Source organism: Penicillium lagena (genome assembly GCF_028827675.1).
Source record: "Penicillium lagena strain IBT 129212 chromosome Unknown utg000001l_segment0_segment0, whole genome shotgun sequence".
NCBI lineage: Eukaryota > Fungi > Ascomycota > Eurotiomycetes > Eurotiales > Aspergillaceae > Penicillium > Penicillium lagena.
Window position 1 is genome coordinate 1,717,675 of NW_026623222.1, and position 16,261 is coordinate 1,733,935.

A 16,261-nucleotide genomic window follows, 5' to 3' on the forward strand; every position below is an offset into this window, starting at 1 on the left:
TCTTTAAGTGATGATCTGATGAAATAGAAATATATGAAATGCGATGGTAATATATAGAATCGAACTTGCCACGATCTTGAAACACGGTGTTGTGGTACCTCCACAGAAGATTCTATGAGTCGCAAACGGCGCAGTCGATTCAGGAGGTCGGCATTGGTGCAGTGGAGATCAAATTTGCTGGTTGCTTGGGTATCCAACCGATTTCGCTTGAAAGTAGCAGGCGCATCAGGGGGAAGAACAAGCAATCAAACATAACCAACCCTGGGCAAGTACAAGCCTCAGTGCATCGAGCATTTCCTTTCTTGAACATGCCAGGTAGCGAGAGCTCTAGCCCCCCAGTTTGGACGCTGAACACATAAATCCACTAGTTATCATCATCATCCTGGAACTCAACCCACGTCTTCATCTTCGTCCGCACATGCTTGCCGTAGATGACGAAGCCCTCCTCGGCATCCACAGACCGCACCAAACAGTTTTCGCCCGGCTCAAAGAAGAATGGAACGCTGATTCGTCCCAAAGCCTGGGTCTCACCGTTCTGCTGGTTGCTAACGACAGCGGCTGACGAGCTTGGCTCGGGAGCACGGACGCGGTGCATAGTAGCGACGAATCGGCCTCCAGATACCTTTGCCATCAGATCACCGATATTGACTACGAGAGACTCTGGGATATACGGCGCAGCAACCCAATCGCCGGAAGAGTTGCGAACTTCCAGGCCACCGGTGGAGTCCTGGTGCAGCAGAGTCAAAATCCCGCTGTCCGTGTGCTGAGTGCAACTGAGTTTCACTTCATCTTGTGTAGCGGACCTTGAACCCGACGCGGCAGACGCCACCGCAGGATAGTGGAGCAGACGCAGGGTGCTCAGTGAGTCCACCAAGTACGGATCGAAGAAGTCTGCCGGTTTTCCTAACGACTTGGCCAGCAGAGACAGAAGCTTAGATGCGAGATTCTGCAGCTCGACGTACAGCTTCTCCAGCTTTTCTCGAGAGGTGAATTGCTTCTCATCTGGCCAGACGTTCGGTTCGGCCAAGTTGAACTTGGACGACGGATCAACAGATGTCGCTTGGATGAGCTTTGCGGGCCCCATTTCGAAGCCTTCTTTGAGATTGTCGGTTGCTAATTCTGGCTGCGTGGGGAAGTACCTTCCACATTCATGTCAGTCCTAACATCATCTCGGAATATGGAGTCCAGGGTATTAACCCTCGGTATGTGTTTTGATGATCACGTCGAAACGAGCGCTTGGCGAGCTTCATCTTCTCCTCCGTTGGCAGCACAAAGAAATCGCGTGACATCTGGGACACCTCCGCATGGTTGAAACTCAAAGGCACGTTCGTCAGATAGGCGAACCCCGTCGTGGCGAAGACATCATATAGTCGCTGGCTAAGGGCCGACAGCTCCGCATCGGTAGCACCCGCGGACGAGCCCAGAGGGCCCACGTCAACGATGGGCAGAGAGGAGAAGGTAGTTGTCATTATAATAGATTAAAACAAAAACAAAACTTAAACTCCGGAATTGCAGAAAACGGGCTTCGTGCAGGCATTCGTGGGCTTTTATATTCGAATGACTAAAAACGCTCCACTTGATCAGTCCACTTCCCCGCCAGGGTTGGTAACCAGTCGCGTGCTCAGGGTTGTACCACACAAAACCGACAATTCCTAATTTTAACGCTAGCAGCCGCGTCTTCACCGTCGATCTCGGTGCCCAAGGGCCAATGCGCGTGCATAAGCCGAGAGGTCACAGCTATCTAGAAGACCGACGATTAGGCTTCGACCCCCACGCAGCATTCGACACTTACCGACGCAAAATGCCGCGGGTCGAATTGCAGATCTCATATTGAGCACACCGAGCGGAATGGCCCGACAACAGCATGACTCTTAACCCACTGCAGGTGTCGTCAATGGCTTACCGACCCATTGGTGGGGCTACGCCTCAGTCTCTGCTACGATATTTCAAGTGTCCTGGTGGACTTGTTTCATGCGGGGTCATTGGCTAGATTGGCGGCTGGCTTGCGTGGGGTTGATACAAGCACTAGGCACATCATAATCTCCGTGTGGTTGCCGGATCTAAAATAATCTTATTGAATATCTAAAGCGTGTATAATGATATCTGTGCAAAGAATGGGAAAAACTGAAAGCAAGGCCACTACCTAGCTACCATGAAAATGCTTCCTCAAATAAATCAACAGTTCTCTCTCCTTGGACGTTCCGAACAGCTGCGCGCACACTATCCCCAAGGCCACCAGGGCCGCAAACACTAACAGCCATCGCACCGACTTGCCTCGCCTTTTTGTTTTCCAGCAGAGACTGGAAACAAGGTTTGCCGTGATGAATGCTGACTGGAACGCTAGACGGCGCACATTGTGTCCATGGTGTCTCCAGATGAGGGATATATTCCTCGAAACTCTCCTTGTGTGCGGTAACATGGATCTCGATCGTGAGCGTCAATATTGGGAACTGAAAGTATGTACGTCCGTTGGAGTCGATTCGCCTGTGTAAGGAGGGGTGTTCAAAGATGTCGGTCATCCACGTTTGGATCCAGGAAAGATGATCTGTTGATTTTTTTTTCATTAGCAGGGAGTACAAGACGTAGCATAGGAGAGCGCAAATTACCTAAACTGCGAATCATCCAGACCAAGTGGACTTTCCGGGTGACCATGCGGTTCGAGGTGGAATTGATGATGACTTCATGCAAATATGACATCGAGTGAGTTATACCGATGCCTCCGGCGACCAGAAGCAATGTGCCGTAAGACGCGAGTGAATGAATGCCTCCTAGAGTGTAGAACATAAAGTCAGTGTCTACCCACGAGTGCAGTCAATCTATTGTTCATACCAAACGGGCCTTCTGCCAGTGCCATAGCCTTAATTTTTCCATCAGGTGATTCTTCAAGTTTGCGGAGGAGCTTCTTCGTGAAACCGTGTTGTCCTTTGATCAGAACAGACATGGTAGTCGTCTGAGAGCCTCCAATAAGAGCCACAAAGGAATCACTCGAGTCCCGCTTTTCATTCATGTTTATCGTGTCGGCCCCAGTAGATGTCCACGCGACGGTGAAAGGATGCGAGGTCCATAGGCCCAGAAAGGGCATGTACAAGTACATGTGCTGACCGGGGTGGAAGTTCCATGCTCGTGATACGGCAACGTCGACGCGAGCAACTCCTCCTGGTAGGGCTTCAACCGTAGCTGTCGTCCGCTGCTTGCCACAGTTTCGCCATATCAGAATTCCTAGACGCCCAGCACGCTATAAAGTGTCAGCATTGCCAGCCAATCTCCAGATAAATATCATCAAGCAACGGAAAACGTACATCAAGGCCCCAGAGAATCAATGTGCACATCAAGACACGCTGTTGCAATAGATTTTTCAGATGATACCACAACGCAACAAGGGCCACGATAGCCAGAGCGATATGCAAATGAAGAAAAAGCTCGTAGAACGAGTGTCGAGCCGGCGACAATGATTGAAAGAAAATAAAAACAAACCCAAGAAGGGCCTAGGACAAAGTCAGATATCCCACTCTATTAGGGGGCTCTGTGTGTACGTACCACGAGCCCGTATATATAGAACGGCGTCTGCCAAATTGTGTAGATAATGTATTTCGTGCCATCTGGAGAAGTAACGTCAGCTAAATGTTTTCGTCACATTTGAGTCAGTCTCACGCATATAGGCTTGGTTGGCCAAAACGCTGCTCATATGAATCACCGCATTGATAGCAATAACTCTGCCCACCCAGCGATGCATGAAGTTAAAGGTATCGAAGGAGATCCCCAGAAGTGGCACCAAGGGGTTGTTCCTGCCCGCGCTGAGTACCAGTCCAGGAGTGTTCATCACAGCCAGATGACCAGCGGCATACTTGAGCTGAAACAATTTCTTGGGGAATTCCTCCCACCAGTCAACAGTCACAATGATAAATGTAAAATTGAGCGCGAGATAGACAAGCAAGAGTATCAGCTCCAACCGCAAAGGCAGAGATCCCATATGTAGCCGATTGAACAATCGGAACTCGCGATTGTGACGAGTGCCCCAGATTGGTGCGTAAAGAAGATGCTTCTTGAGGCTTGCATTGACAGAGCTTGTTCGGGAAAGTTGATTTTGGTCATCCATCTGGTTGGCCTGTTGTGATCGTTGACGATGTCGGATGCGAATAACAGTTCGCCAGAGGAACAAAGTAATCACGAAGCCTGCAGCAATGAAAAGAGGCACGGCCACCTCCGGATTCATGGGCGGTTCACCTAACCCGCTGCCCTGGAGTTCGACACCCATTGTTCCATTCGTCGGATACTCGATATATAGCCCGGAGGAATGGAGTGACGAACCGTCAACGGCAGGGCCACGGCGTGAGATATGCTCAGCGACACTTCTTGTGGTTTTAACGACGTGGATCAAGCGTTGCGACTTTTAATAGTAATACTATGAGTCATAGCAACACAGTAGGAGTAAGTTAAACGAAAAGGACATCATGGTGTTATATTGGTAGCCGACTCGATAACACATAGATGCCGTCATCGACCCCTGGCCAAGGAGGGTCCAGCAAGCTTAATCTGGTGGCTTAAATGAAAACATCGTCACTCCGCACGTTTCCCGCTGCCCTGTGCAATCAGATCACAGAACGCAGGTGCAACCACCCGGATTAGAGCTGGTAGATCTCACCAGCATAGGGCTTGTCCATGGTACGGGGACGGTACCTGGGCGGGGAGTCTAAAATCCAAGGGCATACTAAATCACCGACATACTAAGCCTACAGATAAATCGCGAGTCTGGTTGTGGTACTGGCGGAGACGCGCCGGTCTAGACCCTGACGGTGATCGACGCGGTTGTTGACGGCAGCCCGAAAACGGAATGTGAATGTGGTTGAAGCGCCCGCGAATCGCATTCAGATACAGGTCATAGCGGCCAACATAATCGGCATGGAGGAATATTTTAAAAATTTGCACATTTGAACGCAAATTAGGTTTTTTTTTTGGTCCTTGCAATGCAAAAGTCAAAGACTCAGATCGTGACGACAGCCAAAACAGATAGACTCAGGAACTTCAGGCCAAGCTCCGCCAAGTGGAGCCCTGATCGCCCCGGAACCAGCACCCGAGCCGATGGCAACTGCAACGTTTAATAAACAATGTCCAAGTTTTAGCCGGTGGAGTACACCAGGGTAGCAGATGACGACATGGACTCTCAGATTAAACGACAGGGGCGAGGACATTCTTTGCAACGCAATGACTTCAGCATCTCGATAAGGCCACTTGGATCATCATTTGCTTTCAATAATTTTTTCACGCGAACGCATTCTATCGCCAGCCTTATTGACCCTCTGTCGACCTTGCTGCCATTTAGTCTCTCGGTCAATCCAGAGCTGCGGAAATGCTCCTGCGGGAGTAAGAGCAAGGGAAAGTAATAAAATCAGAATTGCGCCCCGAACAAAACCCATATCCGTCGCGTGTACACGCCGAAGGTCCCAGAGAGCGAAGAGCATGATTATCACAATACTCGCGTTCATAGACATAATCTTGGCGGCACCGCCAAAGGCCTCCCCACTGTAGTACAATCCGAATGCGGGGCGTTGTGGAAGAAAAATGCTGACTGTAACGATGTTAAACAATGATGGGAAGAAAGATGAAAATCTCTGAAATGAAGCCAGCAGTCCAATGTCCTGGTCACCAAAGAGCTGCATTTCAGCCTTAGCGGCTGGACTTGAACTGTTGGTTCGGATTCCTTTGAAAAGCGCGATGGATATGGGGAAGAGAACATGTGCCCCTTGCCATAACCAGGTGGGGAAAGAAGTCGAGGATCTCCATGTGTAAAGATATGCTGTGCCATATACGGCAATGTAGGCAGGCATAATGGCTTTTGCCACATCCATATCAACGGCCCTAGGGGAGGGGTAATAAAAGGCCCGAGGCGCAGTGGCAAGAATATAGAGTGCAAAGTAAAGTGGCAATACATACTCCCAAGGGAGTATGGTCGAGGCCAGGGCAAAGAGTAGTCCGCTGTGACAAGTAAGAGTATGTTCACTGAGATTTGAAGGGGTTGCCTACCTGCTCACCGGCTTCAAAGCAAAGAACCGCCTGTAGGATTCAATGCAGATTGTGCTCATAACTGCCGCAATTGAAGAATGGTAATAAAAATCATCACTCCATGACTGATCTTTGTTGAACACCCATGAGAAGAGCCCGCCGATTTTCGATACTAGAAATGAATTGGATAGGTTTAAAGTTCGTGCTTGTGTCTCTCCCCCATATTGAAAGCGGGCGCTATGGATCAGCACATTAATGGCCAACAGGGATATCCAAAATATATTCGAACGAACGGCGCGAACTTCCAAGTTCATCTTGACCTCGTCGTCGAAAGGAAGCGATCCCCGATGAGAAGGAAGTGGAATGTATTTCAACGGCACAGCAGCCGTGTATCCTGACGGAAATCGAGTTAGAAACCCATCAGCCGCCGTTCTACTGACAACTTTTTGCTCCATGAATTTCAATACTGGGGTATCAAATGACTCCATTCGCTGCAAAAGATGAGCAACCTGGATCGTGTCTTTAACCAGCGGCCTTCGGACACGGCTGTATTCGTGGAAGGCGGCTTTGAGTTCGGCATCCTCTATTACAGCATCTTTGCTAGTGAGTTCCTTGAGCTTGTTTGCCAAGTACGCCGCGGAAACGATTGCGTTGTTTCCCCCTTGCCCCGTTACTGGATGAATCTGATCATGCCTCATCAGTTTAGAGCATAGACGGTTTCTTCCAATGGTGTAATACCTTGTGCCAGGCATCACCCGTTAAAACGATTCTCTTGTAAAAGCATGTGTCCAAAATACCTTCCTCGAGTGCCACCAGAGCCGAAAAAATCCGGTCCTTGTACGCGTCCCCAAATGTAAGGCCTGGCTGAAAGACATCGTCTTTGTACATAACAGCCAGCTTCTCTTTATCCTCATCGTTGTAGCGAGGAATAGACTGGCCGTGTGTCTTCTCATCATTTTTGAAAAAGGCAAACCAATACCACGTTCCATTGGGTCCGTCTGCGAACAGGTAACTCCGCTGGTATTGGAAGGACTTTGAAAACTGGGTACGGACTTTTCCATCTGTGTTTTTGGATATGCCGAATATGCATCGATAGCTGCAAGAGAGAGCTAACAGGTTGGCGGGTTAGAATTCTGCCAGACCAATGATATCGGGAGATAGCCACCTACCTTTATCTCGACCGAGAAGGTCAATCCCTGGAGTATCAATGTCACCGAGGCGCTGCATCTCCTGTGCCACATGACTGTGTACCCCATCTGCGCCGACAACCAAGTCGCCATGGTATACAGTGGCATCCGTGGTCTCAACCTCGACACCGCTACCCGACCATTCAATCTTCACGACAGGGCAAGACGTCAAAACCCGAGACTTATCCTGCAGGTTATCGAATAACGTCCGAATTAAGTGCTGCCGGTCCATAAACCACATTTTGTACCCGAATCTGCTCAGCTGTCAAAAAAACCATCCCAAAGGTAGGCCAAAGAGAGTGCATCGACGAACAGTTTCTCCATTAAATCACCCATTCCCTCCAGTTTATTCCAATCCTTTGTCTCGTTATCATAATTCGACATGTTGTCGCATGGTGCGCTCTGTTTGGTGATCGCGTCGAGACATCCCAGCTGCTGAAGAATGCGCTGACCATTCGGCAGCATGGCAATACTTGCGCCCAACTGTGGCGCAACAACGGAATGTTTTTCCAGTACGATAAAGTCAATACCGTACCGCTCGAGCATGTTCGCCAGCGCCATGCCAGCGACGCTGCCGCCGACGATGATGACCTTGAAGGGCGCCATAGTGATGAGGAGGCGAAACAAAGGCAGAAAGAAAGACAATTTTGGCCGTCGCTGCTCCGACAGGGGTTCACCGAGACTTTACAAGCGTGCCTTCCCCGCTATCCGTCTCGCCTGAATTCGGTGTTAGCTTCAAATCGAACACGAACGACGTCCCAGAATGGAAGTATAATTCACGAAGAAATAAATCTTCTCTTCTCTGATTCTGTAACGGACAAAAAGACAGATAATTTAAATTCGCCAAAGAATTAAGTAAGCCACATTCGCTAGTGATTACTGTGCAGGGGGCCGAATCCAGTACGGACGTTATCTTGAAGCGCGAGGGTAGGCTACACCCAAACTCAGGTAGACATTGGTCGGTTTGTATCCTGCATACTCCACATTTGACTTTCGGTCCAACAAATGAGTTATACTGTCTCGTCACAGGCTATAGCTATGGTACATATATCAGCCGTACGGTTGCGTCAGCAAACCTTTGATAGGGCTGTGAACTTTTTTTTATGCACTTATTTATCCGGGTGATTGATACCATACGGTGGCTGTTTCAGACGAAACATCGGCTATCTGAACTTCATGGTGACATGGCTGCAAAGACAGCACAACTGTTGCCATATTTGGTCGTGACATGTCGGTTTGATGAAAGCAGGCGGCTAACCACTAATTCCAATAAAGAAATATCATATGACCGCTAGACCCCGCCAGCTCGGTGGTCCTAGTAAAGCTGGCTCATGTACACATGTACACCAATGACTCCCTCGACGGCGAAAACATCAATATTGAAAAAGAAAAAGGCACAGACTTTATCATCTGACTTGAAATATTGTGCACAGAAAGGAATACCTGCCGAAACAAGGCCTTTTGGCAGATCGCTAGTAAGAGGAATACTATCTCCCATAATTAAGGTGCCTCAACTTCAAGATCGAAGGGCCTACAGCTCGTCGCAGTTCGGTGCGAACTGATAAGCAACACGCTATTTTATCATAGTCCCTCAGGCAGGACTTCACATGTTTGTGGATTTTAAAAAGATTATATGCAGTCTTTAAGCCTTGTATCCGGGAACCTTTCCTTGATGCACCAACCCCCATTCCTATTTTGCATTCCTCCAAGACTAATGAGAGCGCAGCCAGCATAGGGCAATCGAGACAAACGCCAGTCCAAACCGAAGAACGCCAAACTCATTACCAAGATCCCGTTGAGCCACCCACACCGTCCATAGTTCATGTACAAGCACACAGTACAAATCCTCATGCAGAAACCTCCTCGACCTTCTCTGGAATATTATTGGGGGCCTGCTGAGCGTCTTCCTCGATGCTCAAACTGCCATATCCAGTATCATTGCTAGCCGACCGTTCCCTGCGCAGAGGCTTAGTGAATTGCATATCCATCAGGTTTTGATCTTGGTCGGCGTCACTATGGACCGACTGGTCGGATCCGCCTCGGCGGCGGCGCCAGCGTCGCTTCTTCGATTGGGATGGTTCAGGGACGGCGTGGAGGTAGTCGTTCACATCTATGCCGGCATTTTCGCATAGTTCGGAGCATGATTTCACCACAATATCCACGAGGTCAGAGGAGAAGCCGTAGAAGGCGGGGTTGTAGGCGTTGCGCGCCCAGTAGATGAGTTCTGCGGCGACACGGCCGAGGTTCGGGATGTCTTGAGGACAGATGGCGCGGTTGGCGAGTGGCCGGGATTTGTCGTCTGCTTCGTCGTCGGCGGAGGATGTAGCCTCAGAAACTGGGGAGGAAGGTGATGAATCGGATGAGGCAATGTAGTCCACGTCAGAGGCTAAGAGGTGTAGCAGGTGGTAGACCGCAGAGAAGCCCAGCAGGGTGAGGTCGACGGGATCGATTGGAAGCTGGTTGAATATACTGATCGCCTTGTCAACAGTGAAAGATGCAGGCAATGAGGTGTCGCCGGTGGAACGAGCAGTGACGATGGCTGCAATCATAGCGCAGCGCACGGCAACAGAAATTTCCGCACGGACAGAAACCGGAAGCGACGAGTCGAGGAAGTTCGACGCATGATTTTGCTCGCCTCGTCTCTTGTCCTCTGGCAGCGCGGCGAGAACCGCACCCACGTTCTGGATTCGGTTCTGTTCAAAGAAGACCGCTTTCATGACAAGCGCGCGGGTGTATGCTGCGGAGAGGCGAGGAGCAACATCAAGAGACATACGGATCTTCTCTTTGAAGGAATCGCGGCTTGCCTTCGACACGGGGCCTCCTTCGCTCGCTTCGAAGTAGTTTAGGAGCGCATTCTGGAGCAGGTGGCTGGACCACCATGCTGCGAGAGCATCCACGGAGGATTGAATCGCGGGGTCCTCCTCCACCACGTCAAGAAGAACCTCGTCGTCAACATTACCCTCCTGCGTGGGCTGATTCCACGCAAGGTTCACAGCCCTTTGCATGATAGTGTCGGTCATGACCTCCTCACAATCAAGCTCAAGTAGCGCTGCGAAATTACTGGGAAGAGCGTCCGAATGGCCCTCGGGCAAAGCATCGTTGATGCTTTTCGCAATACCCCATTGGTATCTGGCAAGAGCGCGGGCGATATCATTGGAAATACGGAAGGTCCACGAGCCTGGTTCACCGACCCTGAAGAGCAAAATTCGAATATGCAAAGCCTTGAGCATCATCCGCATCGGGGTGCTGGGGAGCGTTCCCGCAGCAAAGATCGTGAGGACGAGCCGGCTTTTGCTGATTTCGGGGTCACCACCCGTAAGCTGCGCGTCGATAGCAATATCCCATGTTTTCACTCGACCTATTTCATCCTCTTGTGTGATACCTGTGGCCCAGGAGTAGACCTTCCATCCCATAAAGCATCGCAGGACATACTCAAAGCATCTTGAGGTTACCACGTACCACTCATGGAAGAACCTATGCCGTGGCACACCAGCCCGTTGCATACTAGTCAGCCAGGCTTGACGGCGAAAATCGCTAGAAGTTGCCGGACCAGCCTTGCCCTCGGATTCCTTCGACGGCACTCGCTGGGTAACGGGCTGTGCGTTGAAAAGGTAGACAAACACCACAAACGCACTGCCGACGATTAGAGTGGCGAGAGCCAAGAAGTGGGTAATAGCCCGAGCATGCCACGAATACCAGAAGTTCTTGAGGTAGTATTCCCAGTGCACAACGGAAGGTGAATGAAGGCGGCGGAGAAGGTTGAACGGGAGAGCAAAAAGGCCTTTTGCGTCCGACTCCGACTTGTCCGAACCAAAGCCTTCGAGAACCATGAGGCCTGCCAGCGCCCCCAGCATATACTTGTTGGGCATATTTGATCGGCGGCGTTTGGTCTCGCGCGTGCTCTCGGTGTTTGATGGGTGCTTAATATACGACTCAGCGTAGGCCCCTTGCTGCGCGGTCTCCGCTCGGAATCGTTTCCAGGAATCGGGAACCTGAATGAGGCCCTCGGGGGGATTTTTGGATATAGGCGAGCTCTCACTGGAGATTTCCTCAGGGCTCGAGAATACGCTTGGGGATTTGGTATGCCCGGACTGGGTCGAGACGGTGCAGTTGCTGGGTGGGGAAACGGAAGCCGCAGAAGTGACAGCTTGGTCTGCTGCCTTGTCCACCTGGCGCAACCGGTTCTTCAGCGACGTGTTTTCGTCTTCCAGTCGTTTGTTGCGAAGCTCGAGATGCTTGATGTATTCCGTCGCCTTGGCCAACACGGAGGCCTTGTTCAGCTTGCTCGCCGGTGTCGCGCCGTCAACCTCGTCATCATCATGCGGTGAATCCCCGCTAGAGTTCTTTGAGGTCCGCAGACTGGGCACACTATCTCGCAGCTCGGCTATTTTCTCGTTCAGATTGGCACGGTATCGTTTCTCAATGACGTTGTGTGCTCGCTTCTTGGCAGGCATCTTCTTGCCATTGCCTGACTGTACCGGACCAGCGAAGATAGAGGCATCATCGTCACTTCCGGTTTTTCGCTTCCGACTGGTCCCAATACTCGAACTCGGTGATATCATGCCAGACTGATGTGGTCGTTGCACGTGTGAGCCATTCACAGTTTCCTCCGGGGAAACTACCATCAAGCCCAGTGGAAGTCGCGGTGAGAAGTCTTGCTGGTGAATCTGGTCTTGGGAGCCAGTGGATGAATGAGGTGAAACAAATGGGGGCTCTATGGACGAGCTTGTTTGCTTGTGATCATCTTCTAGAAACATCGGGTCGTCCCATCTCATCCATTGCGTCCAGTCCTGGTTGCCATTTTCGTTTTCTCCGCCATCCTGACGTGGAGGGGAGAATAGTTGAAAGTCAGTATCCATGCTGAAGCCAGAACATGGGTCAGTAACGGCTGAGAATTGGATCTGGTGAAACTATTGGCCAGGCAGGATGATTGACACTAGAGCATGTGTTAGGAACGAGTATTGAATACGGTGTCGCACAGGGAGGGCCAGGTTTGAGGGATAAGAGGCACCAATCCCGCACCGGCTACCGGCGGTTGATCTCGTGGAAGCCTGATAAGGAGAGAGGCAGTACTCACTGGGTAAAGAACAAGATTCGCTTGTGGTGAAGATGCGGAACACAAGTAGCAGCGTCGGAGGAAGTACGACAAGAAGATAGGATGAAGGGAGAGGGAGACGATAGAAGAAACGGAAGAAGCGGTGGGTTGAGGCAAGGCGCAGGTCGACAAGGATAGGCCCAAGGTACCCACCCAATCCAGGCAGCTAAACCAGGGATCCGAGTGGGTTTGGTGAAGAAGAAGTAAGTATTACGCTGCAATGTGCAGACAATTGACCCTATTGGAGCAGGGTGCTCGGCCTGTACTCCAAGCCACGCGAGACCGTAGTAGTAGCAGAGAAGCGGTGGAGAGGAAGCAAGTTAGCTGTCGTGTAGTCGCAGTGGATTATTGAGTGTTAGTTAGGAGAGTATTCCCAACAGAGCAATGTGTGGTGGTGCACGACGGACGGACCAGAATTGCGCAGCCTTCCAATTTTGGGTGGTATGATCCCGGCTCGTCGCTCATCCGTGACAGAGGCGTATCGGAACGGTTATTTCCGCTGAGTCAATGCATGGAACTGCGTATTGCGTGTATTTGTTACATCATTATCATTGGTTGGTTGCTGCCCCTCCACTTCCCTTGCTTACTTCAGCACCAGCCGCCATGTGATCGTGGACTATATTCCATCGCAGTGGAATTCTCTCCATTGAAACACTCAAAAAACCCGTTTAGATCCCAGCAGGTCAATTTCCAGTTAATACTTTCTTCCGGAAGAGTTTGCACAAGAGCCCCCACCCCTTTTGCCCCTTTATCTTGGCGACCCGCACTTTCATCTTATCTGATCGTCTCCACCATCGCAAATTGGAGCAGGACTACGAATGGACGGAGCAGAAAAGAATACTAGTGGAGCAGCGGCTATCCGGTGTCGGCGTTGACATCACAGGTCTCGTTCCTCTCGCAGACCACCTCGGCGCAATTTCAACATTCGAACCAGATCGATTCGACGAAAGTAATCTTCCAGTGCTTTCTAGCTACATTTACTTCCAACTTGACTACAACAGAACGGATTAACATCTAGATCGCCTTCTCCATCTCCCCCACCGCGCCCATCAACTCTTTCACCGTTTTCTTAACCCCCTCGGCAGCCTCCTCATATGGCGTGCGCGGCTTCAATTTCTCTATCGCATTCTCAATCCCCGCCGCGGGCGCCGAGTAAAGCGCGACCGCATACTTGGTCGATGCAATCCCGCCCTTACACGGGCTCTCCGCCAATGCCGACTTCCGCTGCAATTCCATAGCCTCTGTCATCTTGCCCGCTGTGAAGAGGTTAAACACCCTCGACGCGGTCTTCGGAAACACATTCGCAAATGCAGAAATACACCCCGCAGACCCCACGGTCAGCCCCGCAATCAAGAAATCAGACTGCCCACCGAAGATGGCAAATTCGTTGGGACCGAAGGTAGCAGCCAGACGGGTGATTTTGCCCACGGATCCGCAGGTCAGTTTCACTCCGACGATATTCGATACCCCATTGGGACTGGCGGCCGCCGATTCCCGTACAATGTCGGTGATAGTCTCAGAATCTATATCGACGCCATTGCACACGCCGGGGAAATTGTAGATCAGGACAGGGAGCGGGCTGTTGCGGGCGACATCTGCAAAGAACCGTTTGACGACGCTCATATTCGTCGCTTTGCCAAAGTATGCCGGCGGCAGGACGAGCAAGTAGTTTGCCCCTGCAGCTGCGGCATCGTGTGCTAGTTCCAGGGTCTGCTTTGTGGAATGCGTGCCCACGCCCGCCATGAGGGGGTAATCGGGCCCGACTGCTTCGCGCGCTGTGGCGATGAGCTGTGCGCGCTCTTCGCGGGTTAGGAGGAATGCTTCCGAGTTGGTTCCCATTATGACTAGGCCGGCGAGGCCGCTGCGGGAGAGGTAAGCATAGTATTTCTTTTGGGACTCGAGGTCCAGTGTGTCGGTGGCATTGTCGAAGATTGTTACGGCGGGACACCATACGCCGGCTTTGGGGATTCGGGGTTGCGGGGTGACTTGGGCTGGTTGGGAGCCCATGTTTGCGGTGGTCGGGGGATGTGAGATATGTATTGTGGACACGGTTCTTGGTATGTTGTTTTAAGATTTTAGATCATAAGAGGTAAATGTGGTGAATTCAAACTGCCCGCTTCTTATATTTCCGGAAATCGGTGTGCCGATGCGGGGAAGAGTGAGTGTGGAAAAGAATCCGGGTCGGAGCGTCGCCGATAAGGTGGGGGTTATCTATGAGGGAGTCTTGTGTTCCTAGCAAGGGATTCAAGTACGTTTTCCATTATTGATACTACAAGTGTTGAAGATCCGTCAGGATTTATAGACTCGGATCCATTCCTATGGCATTGACGCCCGCAGCTCATTCTCCAATTAACCCGAAATAGAACCCCCCATCAAAAACAATAAACAAGAATGCACCCGAATCGCAGAAATAATTGCAGGTCATCATCATTATCACAGGAAATCGAGTTCAATGCTGCATAAGCTGGTCAGTCAAGTCAAGTAACAACAGTGGTTGCCATCAACTTACAGTAATGTCTTCCCATTTCTCCCAGCCGCGCCCACGAACTTGGGCGAGTTCCTCCGTGGTGAACTGTTTCCCTGTTGTGAAATAGCCAGCATTGATCTTAGCATCTATCTCGACGCGGGAGTCACTCGGGATCATCTCCTCCGGGATCGGGATTCGCTCGAGGATCTTGATGCCCGACTGCACGATGGCGTCGTATTTCATGTTAGACATGGAGAGCATGCGGTCGATCTTCTTGATGCCCAGCCAGTGGAGGATATCGGGCATCAGGGCCTGGAATCGCATCTACAGAACGAAATCGTCAGCATGGCCCGGCTAAATCAATGGTGATGATGATGATGATGATGTCCATACATCGCGCACTCCAGCAATGTTCTCCGTTCGCGTGAAGTACTTATCAGCAGTATCTCCTCCGCGCTTGCGGGCATTATACACCAAATACTTGATCACCTCTCCCAACGCCCTTCCCTCCTTGCGGAAATAAATGACTACCCCACTTCCACCGCTCTGCGCTTCACGGATCGCCTCATGAATGCCAAAAGCCAGATACGGTCGACAGGTGCAGATATCTGACTGGAACACGTCGCTGCCATTACACTCGTCATGAATCCGCAGGGCCAATTTGACGTTCTCGTCGGACACCCGCTCGGGAGGGCCAAAGATGTACACTGTGAGGCCACCAATCGGAGGAAGGAAGACTTTGAGGTCGGGCCGAGTGATCAGCTCCGGGTAGCTTCCACCAGTATGTTCGAACAAAGTCCGGCGAAGGGTTCCCTCGTCCACCCCGAATCGGTCGGCAACGCCTGGCAGATACCAGACCGGTTCCACGGCCACCTTCGTCACGCGTACTTCCCCTGACGAATCGACCACGATCGATCCATCGACCTCCAGCTGGCCATCGCGGACAGCCTCGCCAATCTCCGCCAGTTTCATGTTAGCCCGAGTAACAGCCATGGTGGGACGAATGTCCCAGCCCGCATCCAACTCCTCACGAAATTGATTCACAATATCATGACCAAAGGGATCCATCGAGACAATCTTCGTCTTATCTGCCCACGCAGACTGAAACGGAAAATCAAACGTAGGCTCGCTGTTGCGAAGATCCGGTCGAAACTCCGGCTCCAGCTCACCGGAAGCAACCGCCAGGGCGTTGTAGATACTATAGCTGCCGCCATGGGCGCCCATGGCATTGCGGCGTTTGAGCAGGTTAGCGCTGCGCGATACGATTACGGGCCCACGCGCTTTGGCGTCGGCAGCACCCCATTCTAGCGGGACAGGCTCGATACCGCTCTGGCCTGGATACGTGGTCAACTGCGCAGGATTAGCATCCACAATACGAATATCTCTCCAGCCCGAGCCTGGGCAGCCATACAACGATGTGCTTGCTGTATCGCGTGGGAGGTGTGGGGGATGCGGCTGTTGCGACAGGTGGCATAGTGGTATGGTCACTCATGGAAGAGTGGGTGGGTGAGT

At 51.3% G+C, this 16,261-nt stretch overlaps 6 protein-coding genes across 6 annotated transcripts; all 6 read right to left on the reverse strand.

Annotated features, from left to right (window-relative positions):
* Positions 1 to 364: 364 nt before the first annotated feature.
* Positions 365 to 1,469, reverse strand: N7510_000763 (isopenicillin N synthase family dioxygenase; the record flags this gene model as incomplete). The annotated part of the gene is made up of 2 exons (XM_056972692.1): positions 365 to 1,139; positions 1,198 to 1,469. 2 exons carry the CDS (start codon positions 1,467 to 1,469, stop codon positions 365 to 367), a joined length of 1,047 nt encoding a protein of 348 aa, XP_056837809.1.
* Positions 1,470 to 2,147: 678 nt separating this feature from the next.
* On the reverse strand, positions 2,148 to 4,255 carry N7510_000764 (ferric reductase family protein; the record flags this gene model as incomplete). The annotated part of the gene is made up of 6 exons (XM_056972693.1): positions 2,148 to 2,545; positions 2,607 to 2,768; positions 2,830 to 3,235; positions 3,300 to 3,485; positions 3,538 to 3,599; positions 3,652 to 4,255. The coding sequence occupies 6 exons, from the start codon at positions 4,253 to 4,255 to the stop codon at positions 2,148 to 2,150; spliced, it is 1,818 nt and encodes a 605-aa protein (XP_056837810.1).
* A 982-nt stretch (positions 4,256 to 5,237) lies between these two features.
* N7510_000765 (FAD-dependent oxidoreductase) lies at positions 5,238 to 7,793 on the reverse strand (the record flags this gene model as incomplete). The annotated part of the gene is made up of 5 exons (XM_056972694.1): positions 5,238 to 5,973; positions 6,022 to 6,683; positions 6,739 to 7,109; positions 7,170 to 7,441; positions 7,501 to 7,793. The coding sequence occupies 5 exons, from the start codon at positions 7,791 to 7,793 to the stop codon at positions 5,238 to 5,240; spliced, it is 2,334 nt and encodes a 777-aa protein (XP_056837811.1).
* A 1,241-nt stretch (positions 7,794 to 9,034) lies between these two features.
* Positions 9,035 to 12,046, reverse strand: N7510_000766 (basic helix-loop-helix domain-containing protein; the record flags this gene model as incomplete). Its single annotated transcript, XM_056972695.1, has 1 exon — positions 9,035 to 12,046. The coding sequence occupies one exon, from the start codon at positions 12,044 to 12,046 to the stop codon at positions 9,035 to 9,037; it is 3,012 nt and encodes a 1,003-aa protein (XP_056837812.1).
* Positions 12,047 to 13,296: 1,250 nt separating this feature from the next.
* N7510_000767 (dihydrodipicolinate synthase family protein) lies at positions 13,297 to 14,289 on the reverse strand (the record flags this gene model as incomplete). Its single annotated transcript, XM_056972696.1, has 1 exon — positions 13,297 to 14,289. One exon carries the CDS (start codon positions 14,287 to 14,289, stop codon positions 13,297 to 13,299), a length of 993 nt encoding a protein of 330 aa, XP_056837813.1.
* A 442-nt stretch (positions 14,290 to 14,731) lies between these two features.
* On the reverse strand, positions 14,732 to 16,223 carry N7510_000768 (putative GTP cyclohydrolase II; the record flags this gene model as incomplete). The annotated part of the gene is made up of 4 exons (XM_056972697.1): positions 14,732 to 14,737; positions 14,792 to 15,073; positions 15,143 to 16,099; positions 16,161 to 16,223. The coding sequence occupies 4 exons, from the start codon at positions 16,221 to 16,223 to the stop codon at positions 14,732 to 14,734; spliced, it is 1,308 nt and encodes a 435-aa protein (XP_056837814.1).
* Between the last annotated feature and the right edge of the window lie 38 nt (positions 16,224 to 16,261).